Source organism: Hypanus sabinus, chromosome 9 (assembly GCF_030144855.1).
Source record: "Hypanus sabinus isolate sHypSab1 chromosome 9, sHypSab1.hap1, whole genome shotgun sequence".
NCBI classification, from domain to species: domain Eukaryota; kingdom Metazoa; phylum Chordata; class Chondrichthyes; order Myliobatiformes; family Dasyatidae; genus Hypanus; species Hypanus sabinus.
In genome coordinates, this window is record NC_082714.1 from 43,753,242 (window position 1) to 43,768,391 (window position 15,150).

The 15,150-nt window shown below is 42.1% G+C and overlaps 1 protein-coding gene and 1 long non-coding RNA gene across 7 annotated transcripts in view; one reads left to right on the top strand and one right to left on the bottom strand.

Annotated features, from left to right (window-relative positions):
- Positions 1-12,807, bottom strand: part of LOC132399332 (uncharacterized) — a 43,124-nt gene extending 30,317 nt beyond the window's left edge. Inside the window, exon 1 of the long non-coding RNA XR_009513963.1 lies at positions 12,765-12,807. This is a non-coding gene — a long non-coding RNA (uncharacterized LOC132399332). The remainder of the gene's footprint in view (positions 1-12,764) is intronic.
- The window catches only part of LOC132399328 (kinesin-like protein KIF19), a 185,478-nt gene that overhangs the window by 102,331 nt on the left and 67,997 nt on the right, over positions 1-15,150 (top strand). For all 6 annotated transcript variants that reach the window (XM_059979577.1, XM_059979578.1, XM_059979576.1 and 3 more), the window contains 2 exons: positions 4,851-5,052; positions 12,027-12,297. In XM_059979577.1, the coding sequence (XP_059835560.1) occupies positions 4,851-5,052; positions 12,027-12,297 (473 nt within the window). The remainder of the gene's footprint in view (positions 1-4,850; positions 5,053-12,026; positions 12,298-15,150) is intronic.

Below are 15,150 nucleotides of genomic sequence, written 5' to 3' on the forward strand. Positions count from 1 at the left end.
TTGAGTACAGGAGTTGGGATGTTATTACTGAGTACAGGAGTTGGGATGTTATTATTGAGTACAGGAGTTGGGATGTTATTACTGAGTACCAGAGTTGGGATGTTATTATTGAGTACAGGAGTTGGGATGTTATTACTGAGTACAGGAGTTGTGATGTTATTATTGAGTACAGGAGTTGGGATGTTATTACTGAGTACCGGAGTTGGGATGTTATTACTGAGTACAGGAGTTGGGATGTTATTACTGAGTACCGGAGTTGGGATGTTATTATTGAGTACAGGAGTTGGGATGTTATTACTGAGTACCGGAGTTGGGATGTTATTATTGAGTACCGGAGTTGGGATGTTATTATTGAGTACCGGAGTTGGGATGTTATTACTGAGTACAGGAGTTGGGATGTTATTATTGAGTACCGGAGTTGGGATGTTATTATTGAGTACCGGAGTTGGGATGTTATTACTGAGTACAGGAGTTGGGATGTTATTACTGAGTAACGGAGTTGGGATGTTATTATTGAGAACAGGAGTTGGGATGTTATTACTGAGTACAGGAGTTGGGATGTTATTACTGAGTACCGGAGTTGGGATGTTATTATTGAGTACCGGAGTTGGGATGTTATTACTGAGTACCGGAGTTGGGATGTTATTATTGAGTACAGGAGTTGGGATGTCATTACTGAGTACCGGAGTTGGGATGTTATTACTGAGTACAGGAGTTGGGATGTTATTACTGAGTACCGGAGTTGGGATGTTATTATTGAGTACCGGAGTTGGGATGTTATTACTGAGTACCGGAGTTGGGATGTTATTACTGAGTACCGGAGTTGGGATGTTATTATTGAGTACAGGAGTTGGGATGTTATTACTGAGTACCAGAGTTGGGATGTTATTACTGAGTACCAGAGTTGGGATGTTATTACTGAGTACAGGAGTTGGGATGTTATTACTGAGTACCGGAGTTGGGATGTTATTATTGAGAACAGGAGTTGGGATGTTATTACTGAGTACCGGAGTTGGGATGTTATTATTGAGTACCGGAGTTGGGATGTTATTACTGAGTACCGGAGTTGGGATGTTATTATTGAGAACAGGAGTTGGGATGTTATTACTGAGTACCGGAGTTGGGATGTTATTATTGAGTACAGGAGTTGGGATGTTATTACTGAGTACCGGAGTTGGGATGTTATTATTGAGTACAGGAGTTGGGATGTTATTACTGAGTACCGGAGTTGGGATGTTATTACTGAGTACCAGAGTTGGGATGTTATTATTGAGTACCGGAGTTGGGATGTTATTACTGAGTACCAGAGTTGGGATGTTATTACTGAGTACAGGAGTTGGGATGTTATTACTGAGTACAGGAGTTGGGATGTTATTACTGAGTACAGGAGTTGTGATGTTATTATTGAGTACAGGAGTTGGGATGTTATTACTGAGTACCGGAGTTGGGATGTTATTACTGAGTACAGGAGTTGGGATGTTATTACTGAGTACCAGAGTTAGGATGTTATTACTGAGTACAGGAGTTGGGATGTTATTACTGAGTACAGGAGTTGGGATGTTATTATTGAGTACTGGAGTTGGGATGATATTATTGAGTACAGGAGTTGGGATGTTATTACTGAGTACCGGAGTTGGGATGTTATTACTGAGTACAGGAGTTGGGATGTTATTATTGAGTATAGGAGTTGGGATGTTATTATTGAGTATAGGAGTTGGGATGTTATTATTGAGTACCGGAGTTGGGATGTTATTACAGAGTACAGGAGTTGGGATGTTATTACTGAGTACAGGAGTTGGGATGTTATTACTGAGTACCGGAGTTGGGATGTTATTACTGAGTACCGGAGTTGGGATGTTATTATTGAGTACCGGAGTTGGGATGTTATTACTGAGTAGAGGAGTTGGGATGTTATTATTGAGTACAGGAGTTGGGATGTTATTATTGAGTACCGGAGTTGGGATGTTATTACTGAGTACCGGAGTTGGGATGTTATTATTGAGTACAGGAGTTGGGATGTTATTACTGAGTACAGGAGTTGGGATGTTATTACTGAGTACAGGAGTTGGGATGTTATTACTGAGTACCGGAGTTGGGATGTTATTACTGAGTACCGGAGTTGGGATGTTATTACTGAGTACCGGAGTTGGGATGTTATTATTGAGTACCGGAGTTGGGATGTTATTATTGAGTACCGGAGTTGGGATGTTATTACTGAGTACAGGAGTTGGGATGTTATTACTGTGTACCGGAGTTGGGATGTTATTATTGAGTACCGGAGTTGGGATGTTATTACTGAGTACAGGAGTTGGGATGTTATTACTGAGTACAGGAGTTGGGATGTTATTATTGAGTACTGGAGTTGGGATGATATTATTGAGTACAGGAGTTGGGATGTTATTACTGAGTACCGGAGTTGGGATGTTATTACTGAGTACAGGAGTTGGGATGTTATTATTGAGTATAGGAGTTGGGATGTTATTATTGAGTATAGGAGTTGGGATGTTATTATTGAGTACCGGAGTTGGGATGTTATTACAGAGTACAGGAGTTGGGATGTTATTACTGAGTACAGGAGTTGGGATGTTATTACTGAGTACCGGAGTTGGGATGTTATTACTGAGTACCGGAGTTGGGATGTTATTATTGAGTACCGGAGTTGGGATGTTATTACTGAGTAGAGGAGTTGGGATGTTATTATTGAGTACAGGAGTTGGGATGTTATTATTGAGTACCGGAGTTGGGATGTTATTACTGAGTACCGGAGTTGGGATGTTATTATTGAGTACAGGAGTTGGGATGTTATTACTGAGTACAGGAGTTGGGATGTTATTACTGAGTACAGGAGTTGGGATGTTATTACTGAGTACCGGAGTTGGGATGTTATTACTGAGTACCGGAGTTGGGATGTTATTACTGAGTACCGGAGTTGGGATGTTATTATTGAAGTTGTATAAGACATTGTTGAGGCCTTACCTGGATATTGTGTGCAGTTCCAGTCACCTACCTACAGGAAAGATTTCAGTAAGACAAGGATGTTGCTGGAATTTGAGGACCTGAGGTAGAAGGAAAGGATAAATAGATTAGGACTGGATTCCCTGAAGTTTTGGAGAGTTAGGATTTGATAGAAGTATATGCAATTATGATGGGTATAGATTGGGTAAATGCAAGCAGGATTTTTCCACTGAGGTTGGGTGAGACTGGTACTAGAAGTCATAAGTTAAGGATGAAAGGTGAAATATTTAAGGGCAATATGAGGGGATCTTCTTCACTCAGAGGGTGGTGAGAGTGTGGAATGGGCTGTTAGTGGGAGTGGCAGATGCACATTCAATTCCAGCATTTAAGAGATGTTTGGATAGTTATATGGATGGGAGGGGTATGGTTTAGATCAATAAGACTAGGCAGAATAATAATTCAGCACAGAATGGATGAGCCAATCAGCCTGTTTCTGTGCTGTAATGCTGTAAGACTCTATGACTCTACTCTCATATTCCTCTGTTTCCACAAACAGTTTGTAAATCCTCCTCTTCTTGAATTGGGGGCATACATGACTGCAAATTTGCGGTTCATTTATCAGCTTCAGCCATCTGGATTGTGAAATTCAGGGCATCAGCGACCTTACTCTCTAAAGGCATAGGTAAATCTTTTGATGTCTGCTTATATAAGGTTACTGTTCCCTTTCACAAATGATTTTCATAACCTTAGAATCTGAATGCATTAACCTTTAGGCAGATGGAGGTAGATATGTGACTGTTCACTTCCACTCCCTCTCCCTCAGCCTTCTGCCTCTCCTTCTCCAGCCATCCCTGTAAGGGTGATTTCCACTTTGTCTTCTTCCCCTCCAGTGGACCCACAATAAACTCACACCCAGATCTGTAACTCCAGCCTGTAGCTCTTTACAGGTGACAAGATTTCCTCCAATTCAGTCACTAACAAACCTGAACGTTATTGGAAGTGTACAGGTATGGGCTCATCGGGCCTGTCTACCTCTGCAGGGCCCACACTGAGGAAAATGTATTCTTTAAATTAGTTTCACAATCTAAGCGTGACTTGGATTGATGTTAGCCCTGTGTGCTCCACACGGTTTGTTTATGCATACATTCTGTGCATGGAGTGAGCGATTATTGATTGTTCTCATGGAAAGACCCGATCACATTCATCAGCTGATTGTTTTACAATCCAATCATTTAGGAGGTTAAAAATGTGCTCTGAATGACTGAGCTTGCTTGTCCTGGCTGGTTTAAGGTGATCTGCTTCACAAGTAATCTGTTTTAATAATGTAGTCCTCAACTTACAAATGTTTGTGTGTCAAGAGACCTAGACGAGGTTGGTGTGGACCCAGACGCTGGGGTATCCGAAGCAAGGGTCGAGACACAACATCAAACTGGATCAGGAACTGAGCACAAAACAAACACTTGATAATATCACTAGTAGGGCTTACAATTGAGCACTGGGGCTCTTTAAATACTCAGTTCTTGGCACCCAAAACATGATTGTCAATTAGCAGGACCATCCTGAACCCTAAAAAGGGGCCATGCCAGCTCTCCATGCTCCAGAGAGTTATTAGAGCAGCTAAATCCCAAAAGCTGGTGTGATTGGGAGTGTCTCATATGTTTGATTCACAATTTCTAATCAAAAATGCCATTTTCTCTTGTTGCTGTGTTTACCTTACGAGTTTATTTTTCAAGATTACAGATATTGCTTCACTCTCTCCCCAAAAGGAATGTATAGTTCCAAAATGCCCATAAAGCACTTTGCCAAGCCTTTTTGATTAACAAGATTCTGCCTATTGAGACAGGTAAGTTGAGGGATGCCTGCAGAAACCAACTGATTTTTGTGTTCTTCTTTAGCTGGGAAAGGGAGAAAACAAACCGATCTGGGAAGTGGTGGAGGAAGAAGTGGAGAGAGGTACCTGATAAAGATCATGAAGGGGAGGAGCAGGAAGCCAGACTGATGGAGGAGTCGGATATGACTGAACCGCTGGAGGTGACAGTGGCACGGGAGGAAATCGGCATGCTGCTAAGTGAGCAGCAGAAAACGGCAGCACTCAAGGTGAGGAGGGAAATAGCTGACAGACCACCTGCAATGGGAGATGACAGGAGAATCTTTTAACTGAATTATTATAACAAAGCTCGGGAATTCTATGTGGAAGACTGGCACTTAAAACACATAAATAATATTAAATCTTAGTTACATAAAACACAGTGGATTGCCTGGAATCCGTACTCTCACTTAGAGTCAGACAACACGTAAACCAGCCCTTCAGCCCACTGAGTCTATGCTGTTCATTAAGCACTTAAGGAATAAGCAGTTGACATTTTGGGCCAAGATTCTTCATCAGAATCTGATGAAGGGTTTTGGCCTGAAACACTGGCTGTAAATGCCTATCCATAGGTGCTGCCTGACCTGCTGAGTTCCTCCAGCATCTTGTTCAAAGTACATTTGTTATCAAAGAATGTGTAATTTATACAATCTTGAGACTTGTTTGCTCACGGGTAGCCACAAAGCAAGAAACCTAAAAGAATCCAATTAAAGAAAAAAAAGACCAATACCCAACATTCAAGAGAAAGAGAAAAAACACAAATCATGCAAACAATTGAAGCGAACAGCGACAATCCAAAACAAACATTGAGTCCTCGGATGTGAGCCCTGGAGCAGCCCAGAGTAGGCCCAAAGACTTGCCTATCGGTTCATCATATTAGCAGGCATAGAGCACAACAGCAGACATCCCACCCTGCAAAAACTCATTTCAGGGAGGTAGCGCCCCCACTGCCTGCAACCCCATATTTCACCCCCCCCCCACAAGTCATCCTCCAAAGGTGTATGTAATACACCTTTAGTGATTTTGTGATTTTGTCTAATCTGTAAACCAAGTTGGGTATATGCAGAAAATGTGACATTAAAATATAAACTTGTATTATCATGGAGTCATGTTTTTATTCTATTACAGCTTTCAGCAAGTCTACAGGGAGTTTGGCCTTGTCACGTTGGACACCAATAGAGTAACTCCTTAGCAGCTAGCCAGCTAGTTTAAATAATGTCAGCTATGCTAATGAACGAATGACACCTGTTAAACTCACCTCAACATGTCTTTTACATTTTAAGCCACCGTGGGCAATAGAAAAGTCACTGTTGCAAACAGTGCAGCGAGCAACACTGTCATTATTTTTGAGGTTGACTGTAAAGCCCGCCCACAGAGAAAACTGATAGGTCTACTTAGCACGAAGAGAGACCAATCAGGATGCTCCCTCTCCCTCTCAAAACAATCGATCCGGGATATTGTATATAATTTGCAGGCGTCAGGGAGCCGCATCAATGTACGGGAAACTCCCAGACCTTCCGGGAGAGGTGGGGGGTCTGCAACATCTGGGGCAGTCTTCATAGCCCCAGCTTATAGAGAGAGAGGAGAGACCATCATGGAGAGCAAGTGAAATCATCTCTTCCCCCGGATCCCACACCCTGTCTTTTCAGTCTCTCTAGGCCAGCATTTAAATTGACCAAATGATGGACCAATCGAAAGGCTCTGGCAGTTTGGAGGGAGGGGTGAAGATCGTGAAGAGTAAGCGAAATCAGTTCTTGCCCTCGATCCCAACACCTTGCCTTTTCAGTCCATCCGGGCCAGTATTTAAATTGATCAAATGACAGAACAGCAAAAGGCTCCGCCCTGGAGAGAAGAGTGAAAATTGCGGAGAGTGAGTGAAATCAGCTGTCATCGCTGATCTGGTCCAGCGTTCAAATTGTCTAAATAGTGTATCGTACCTCACACTAGGACCTGGCTACTGCAAAGAGCTTGGGGCTTAGTCCATGACACACAGTGGGCTCACTGTGGGCCAGGATTTTGTCATCCAGCCCAAAACCACTCTCAAGCTTTTCAAATCAGCTTGGTACCCAGAGTGATCCTCCCTCGCACCCAGGCCAGTTGTACGGGCACCAAATCTCCTCAGCCTGGGCCCTGACTTCTCCTTTCAGTGCCCAGAGTGATCCTACCTCACACCGAGATCAGCTGCACGGGCATCAGAACTCGATCTGCAACACCCCATCTCGGCTCTCACCATCGCTCGCCCCTTCACTGTTTGCGGTGATAAGTTAGCACAATTTACTTCAGGAGAGTTCTTTTTGGTGATGTTTTAGTCGGAGTTCTTAGCTCCCAGAAAGCTGTTGCACATGTTTGGTAGCACCATCTTAATTGGAAGAGGTCAAGAATTCATTAATCACAGGCTATTCCCTCCAAATTCCGTAAGACCGTAAGATATGAGAGCAGAAGTAGGCCACTTGGCTCATCGAGTCTGCACTGCTGTTCCATTGTGACTGATTAATTATCCTTCTCACGCCCATACACCTACCTTTTCCCCGTAACCTTTGACACCCTGACATATCAAGAAACTATCACCGCCGCTTGAAATATATATATTGACTTGGCCTCCAGAGCTATCCATGACAATGAATTCCACAGATTCTCCACCCTCTGGCAAAAGAAGTTCCTTCTAACCTTTGTTCTAAATGGACATCCTACTATTCTGAGGCTGTGGCCTCTAGTCCCAGATTACAGGACTACATAGGAAACATCCTCTCCACATCCACTCTATAGCCTTTCAATATTTGATAGGTTTTGATGAGATCCTCCCCTCCTTCTCCTAAACTCCAGTGAGTACTCCAGTGAGGCCCAGAACTATTGAACATTCCTCATACGTTAACCCTTTCGTTCCCAGAATCCTCCTCTGAACCTGCTCCAATGCCAACACATCTTTTCTTAGATAAGGGGCCTAAAACTGTGCTCAATTCTCTAAGTGCAGTCTGACCAATGTCTTATAAAGCCTCAACTTCACATTCTTGTTCTTTGTATTTTAGTCCTGTCAAAATGAATGCTAACGTTGCATTTGCGTATCGTACCACCGACTAAACCTGCAAGTTAACCTCAAGGGAATCCTGCACGAGGACTCCCAAATCCCTTTGTACTGCTGATTTTTGAATTTTTGAAATAGTCTATGCCTTTATTCCTGCTACCAAAGCTCATGATCATACACTTCCCTACAGTTTATTCCATCTGTTACTTCTTTGCCTGTTCTCCCAATCTATCTAATACCTTCTGCAGGTTCCCTGATTCCTCAACACCACCTGCCCTTCCACTTATCTTCATATCATCTACTAACTTGGTCACAAAGCTATCAATTCCATCAACTGAATCATAGACATATAGCATGAAAGGAAGTGGATCCAGTACAACCCCTTTGAAAACTATTGGGTATAGGCAGCCAACCAGAATAACCATGTTTATTCCCATTCTTTGCCTCATGCCACTCAGCCAATCTTCTATTCATACTAGTATCTTTACTGTAATATCATGGGCTCTTGTTAAACTGCCTCATGTGCGGCACCTTGTCAAATGTCTTCTAAAAATCCAAGTAATCAAAATTTGCTGAATCTCCTTTGTTTATCCTTCTTGTCATTTCCTCAAAAAATGCCAACATTTGTCAGGCAAGACTTTCTTTAAAGAAGCCATGCTGACTTTGGCCTTCTTTATCATGTGTCTCCAAATACCCGAAAATCTCATCCTTAATAATGGACTCCAACATCTTTCCAACCACTGGTCAAGCTAACTGGGCTATAATTTCCTTTTTTTCTGCCTCCCTTCATTCTTAAAGAATCAAGTGATATTTGCAACTTTCCAGCCCTTCAAAACCAATCCAGAATCAAATGATACTTGAAAGATCATTACTAATACCTCCACAATCTCTTCAGTTACCTCTTTCAGAACTCTGAGGTGTAGTCCATCTGGTCCAGGTGACTTATCTACCTTCACACCTTTCAGCTTCTCAAACAGCTTTTCCTTAATAATAACAACTTCACTCACTTCTGCCCCCTGACACTCTCGAATTTCTGGCATACTGATAGTCTTCCACATGGAAAACTGACGTAAAATACCTAAGTTCATTCACCATTTCTTTGTCCCCCGTTACTCTACAGTGTCATTTTCCAGTGGTCCCATATCTATTTCCATCTTCTTTTTTACTCTTTATATCTGGAAAAACTTTTGGTTTCCTCTTTGATATTCTTGGCCACATTATCTTCATATTTCATCTTTTCTTTCCTTACAGTTTTTTAGTTGTGTTCTGTTGGTTTTTAAAAGCACCTCAATCCTCTGTCTTCCCTCTAATTTTTGCTATATTATGTGCCCTTCCTTTTGCATTTATGCTGTCTTTGACTTCCCATGTCAGCCAAGGTTGCTTCTTGCTGCCTTTAGAATACTTCTTCATCTTTGAGATGTATCCAATCTACGCCTTTGGAATTGCTTCAAGAAACACTGGCCATTGCTGTTCTGCCATCATCCGTGATATTGTCCCCTTCCAATCAATTTTGGCCAGTCTTATGCCTCTGTAATCCCATTTACTCCAGTGTAATACAGATACATGTGACTCCATCTTCTCCCTTGCAGACTGTAGGGTGAATATTATGATTACTATCTCCTAAGGGTTCCTTTGCCTTCAGCTCCCTAATGAAATCAGGTGGATTACACAACACCCGACCGAAAAATTGTCTTTCTCCCACTGGGCTCAACCATAAACTGCTCTAAAGAGGGCATTTTGTAGGTATTTTACAAATTCCCTCTCCTGGGATCCAGCACCAACCTGATTTTCCCAATCTAGCTGCATATTGAAATTCCCCATGACTATGTAACATTGTCCTTATTACATCCTTTTTCTATTTCCCATTGAAATTTATATCCCACATCTTGGCTACTACATGAAGACCTATTTATAACTCCTGTCAGGGTCCTTTTACTCTTTTAGTTTCTTAACTCTACCCACAAGGGTTCTATATGTTCCAATCCTATATCATCTCTTTCCAAGGATTTAATTTTATTTTTTACCAACAGAGCCATCCCATCTCCTTTGCCTACTTGCCTGCCCTTTTGATACAATGTGTATCCTTTGATGTTAATAACTATGATTTACTTTCAGCCACAACTCAGTGATGCCCTCAAAATCATACCTACCAATTTCTAACTGTGCTACAAGATCAGCTATCTTATTCTGAATATAGCATACATTCAAATACAATACCTTCAGTCCTGTATTCATCCACCCTTTTTCAATTTTGCCCCCATGTTACACTTCAACTCATCTCAATCTTAACAATTTTGCCCTTTCAATTGTCTGTCCCTCCTTACCGTTTCACTACACAATGCATCAACTTTTATACCTCAGCCCTATCACATTGTTTCCCATTCCCCTGCCATATTAGTTTTAAACTCTCTCAAACAGCTCCAGCAAACCTGTCCACAAGGGTATTCCTATCTACTAGCAGATTCTTCCACTCACCCACTCACACAACGGAGGCAATTTACAGTCACCATTTACTAAGCTACTGCAGGTCTTTGGACTGCAGGAGGAAATCAGGGCATCCGGAGGAAACCTATGAGGTCATGGGGAGGACAGGCAAACTTCATATGGACAACCGTGGAGGTCAGGACAGAACCCAGCTCTCTGAGGCTATGAGGCAGCACCTTGACTGAATCTGCCACTCTGCTATCACTGTTGTTGCGGAATGAATTTTTGCTGATTCTGATGGCCTGCAATAGATCCCTAGATCAATCTGTTCTGAATCCACCCCATCTGATAAAGTGCAGGTGGTGTACTAACTGACTGGGGTATCATCTGTATGAAGGTAGAATGTTGCTTCTGACAGAATTGTGCACTCCTTCTGGCCCTGCTATAGACAGCTACATATCTGATATGTGGATTAGAGCAGACAAAGGGACATTTTAACTCTTATATTTCTTCTGTCACTGTTTGTTCGAGGCTCAGTCTGGCCTGAAGTCCTTCAGTACCTGGCCAACTCAGTTGGTATGTATGCTACTGATAGATTTTGAAGTTCCCATCAGAGTACGTTCTGTGCCACTTACACCCACTTTGATTTTTAAACTGATATTCACCAAGGAGGAGACAAATTCATCAATTGAGCTTTGTTAGTAGATGGTAATCAGCCAGAGGTTTCCTGGCCACTGACCTGTGAGGAGGTGGGGACTGCCACTGCCATTCTCTTCTAACCCTTTGGCATAGTTCCTTCATGGCTGCTGTTCCTGTCTTGTAGGGCAACGGGATATAGTTTTAAATGCTCATGTATGTTACATGTAAAGTATGATTCTGTGAAGATGACAACATTAGAATGTTGGCCAATCATTCTGCAGTCACTCTCCTGATTTTGATCCATTCCTCAAATATTAATAAAGAGCACTTGATTGGTGTGTCTCTGTCATAGTCGAAATTACTGCCTGAGCCAATGTAGAGTTGTCCACCCAGTTTTGTTTCTCTTGTACCTTATAGTAATTTGGAAACTTGAGTGGCCTTTTCAAAAGATCTGCAATCACATTTAAACCAGACGACAGGCAAGCATGGGTGGCTTCCAGATGAGTTTTTAAAGGGTAGAGCTACATGCTGGCCATTACTGATTCCTGGTTTTATTCCATATTTATTTGAAAACAGAATTTAAATTCCTCAGCTGCTATTTGTGATTTGTACTTATGCTCAGTATGATGAGTCTCGGTCTCTGGATTATCATTTCAATGATGTAAGCAGAATGAGTACTGTGCCATTTGTTACACTGTTAGTGAGAAGGTCATTATAGAGTATAGCAGCAGATCTCAAGGGTAAGTATTTGTTATATCAGGAGCATACCGACCCTAGAAGATAAATAAATGTTTTCATTTAGGAAAGGGTATTTGTTATATCAGAAGCATGCCATCTCTAGAAGATAAATAAATATTTGCATTTAAGAAAGTTGAGAAGCAGTTGAAAAAATTACCAGACTATTACCCAGACACCAAAATTTCAGTAGACACTCTAATGAACGCAAACATTGTTGGCAGGACATCCACGAATAAACCCCAAGGGTACACATTCTGTTCATTGGCAATCAATTATTCATATATATGTATATTTACTTCCTAACTGCTTAATGTGGATAAAAAATATGTGTTAGGGTGTAGAGTGAAGCCAATAATTGTATTTGTTTGTTTTGTTTCTTAGTGTGAGTTAGAGCAGAAGTTGGAGGAAATCAAGGCTAAAGTCTCAAAGATGGAGGATTTGCTACCAAAGTGCATCAGTAATAAGGAGCAGCAGGAGATCATGAGTTTGCTCTGTAAAGTTCATGAGCTGGAGGTGGACAATACCGAGATCCAGTCAGCTCTGCTGAGGAAAGAGAATATCGTCCAACAGAAAGACTTTGCTGTGCAGCGCTATGAACAACATCGATCACTCTGCAGTGAAATTATTCGGCAGCAGCAACATCTGATAAATGGTACGGTAACAAATCACTTAGGGTACTGGATGGAATATGATGCATATTAATTGTTACGTCTGGCTCACTGCAGCTGCAGTGGATGAATGCAGAGTTGAATCTATTCTGGCTCGTTTTAAATGAACCTCAATGCCCTTCCTAAGGTTCAGAACCAAGGTTGGTGAAGTTCTCTAAATAAGCCCCAACCAGGAGTGTAAAATAGCTTCCACCACTTGTATATTCCAGTTCCCTTTCAGTGAAGGTCAGCATTCCAATAATCTTTTAAATTCTGTTGTATGTACTTATTGATTTAAAATGCCTTGTATTCTTGGAATACTGAATCCCTCTGTGCCTTGTGGCGCATTGGGCAGCAACCTTGCCATTGTCTGTTTTTTTTTTACGTGGCCGAGTTCCTAGCTTGACACTCAACCCAGCATGCATGGAAAGTGTGCCAGGGGCTGGCTGGATTTGAACCCAGGACCACTTACCTCAAAGTCCAGTGCGGATGCCACTACACCACCGGACGACTACTGAATCTCTCCGGAGGCTCACAATTCCAGATATTCTTGCATATTCCTTACGACTGAGAATGACTCTCTCCCCTCTAGTTTTGAGTGACTGTTGATGTCTACTGTAGAAGGGGCAGGAGGTGTCTGATGGGTAGGTATTTTGTGAAGTAGAGTGCTTCTGCTCTTTACATTGGATGTCTATGTACTGCAATTGGATTTTTCTGTGCTATTTGGAGTGTTTCTTCTTCAGTTTCAATGGCCATGGGGCCAAGATTACCAGGAGTCAGTTTTTTGGAGAGCTGAATATTTCATTATGTCCACCTGGTAATTTCTTCCCCTCACAGAGCATGGAATAGACTATTTTGGGCAGTTTTGTGTCAGGCTTGCTAAGCACATGGCCTCTCCAATGGAGACAACTAAGTGAAGTAGACTTCAGTGATAGGGATGTTGGCCTCAGAGAGAACACTGATACCATCCTTCCAGTAGACCCCGAGGATTTTGCGGAGGCCCCAGGACTGGTATCCTTTCCGTGGCTTGAAGTGTCCGCTGAAGGTAGATGTGAGTTTTGTGCTGGGTTTGATGTTCTTGATCTTCACTCTTCTCCTCAGTGACCTAATGGCTGTGCTGGTGGACTTAAAGGAATGGTAGTTTTCATCAGCAGTATTTGCTCCTGCATTGTTAGAGCTGTCTCAGGTCTCACTGTAAACCTTCAATGTGGGAGGGTGGGTCTTAAAGAGATGGAGAAGTTGGTAGAAAACCATTGCCTTGTGGATGCTGAGTGCAATGTCCATTCTCTTAGATACTTCACTAAAGAAATAATGAGTGACTTGGAGGAGTCTGGTCTCTGAACAGGCAGAAACACTGACATTTGTCTGTGTACTGCAGCTTCACTACTGTGCTTGTGATGATCTTGGTTCTGGAATGGAAATCGTACACTTGGCCACAGTGAGGAGGTGGTTGAGGAGGACTCTGGAGCTAACTTTCCCTGTGTTAGACACCAAAGTGACTCTTCTGTAGTTGAAACATTTGGATTTGTTTCTGAAAGTTCGTTCATAATTATGGTTACCCTAAGAACCTCTGGCATTCCATTTTTTCCAAATGTGGGTAAGGAAATTGTGGATTAGTGAATATCTTCACTCTGATTCAACAAAGAGATATGCACAGCACATCTGAGCAAGATACCTGATCTAAGGACTGGTTCCTGTTAAATTATCAGCCAAGGTTGTTAGCATTGCCCATACTATCCCGGGTCCTGATGACCGTTAGACTAAACACTGTCCAGTCTTCTCTATCATCTCCATCACCTGGCTCTAAAATACCAGTGTCCTCTGAAATGTTGTTCTGACAATGTTAAAAGCAGTTCTTCCAAGGCAACATCTCACAAACAACCTGTTGTCAGCTTTTAGCCAACAGTGCCCATAGCCAATGGATTAGCACTTATGGGGAGACTTGTGGTTGTTCTATCAAGAAGAACCATGACTGGTTTAACGAGAATGGCCAGAGGGAGTTAAATGTAGACTTAAGGTATTCTGAGGTTGGAAGTGTCACCATGCCTCAAGTGAGAAGGATGACCTAAAGCAGAGGCTCAACAGAAAACCAGTGACTCAGTTTGGTAGACTTGGTTAGTATGATAGCTAACCCTTGGTATGGTAGAATTTGGTGGGGGGATTTATGAGAACGTGGGAGAATAAAAATATGGATTAATGTAGGAGTACTGAAAATGAATGTTTAAAGGTCAGTGTGCACTCAGGCTTAGGGCTTGTTTCCATGCTGTATCTCTCTGACATGTCTTTTCTCAACCCCACTTTCCTGCGTTCTCCCTGTAACCCTTAACCCCTTTATCATTCAAGAACCTATCAATACCTGTCTTAAAATACACCAACTGATTTCGACTCCATAGCCTTCTCTGGTAACAAATTCCTCAGATTCAACATCATCTGGTTTTATTTTGGGCTGCCTCCTTGGTTCCAAAACTCTCCCACTAAAGGAAAAGTTCCCTCAATGTTCACTCTATCCATGCCTTGAAATATTCAGTAGGTTTAGATGAGATCCACCATCATTCTTCTAAACTCCACTGAGTACAGATCCAGAGCTATCAAATGCTCCTCCTATGTCAAGCATTTCATTCCCTGCGATCACTCCTGTGAACCTCTGCTGGACCCTCTCCAGGGCTTCCTTAGATAGGAGGCCTAAAATTGCTCGTAGTATTCCAGTGTGTTATAAATTCTCAGCAATACATCCTTGCTTTTGTATTCCATGTTATGAATGCATCAATCGATATGAAACTGAGACAGGGTTTGTAAACAAATCCCGAGATTTATTAACCTCTGCTCGAAACTTAGAGAGGTAAACAAACGACTAACTT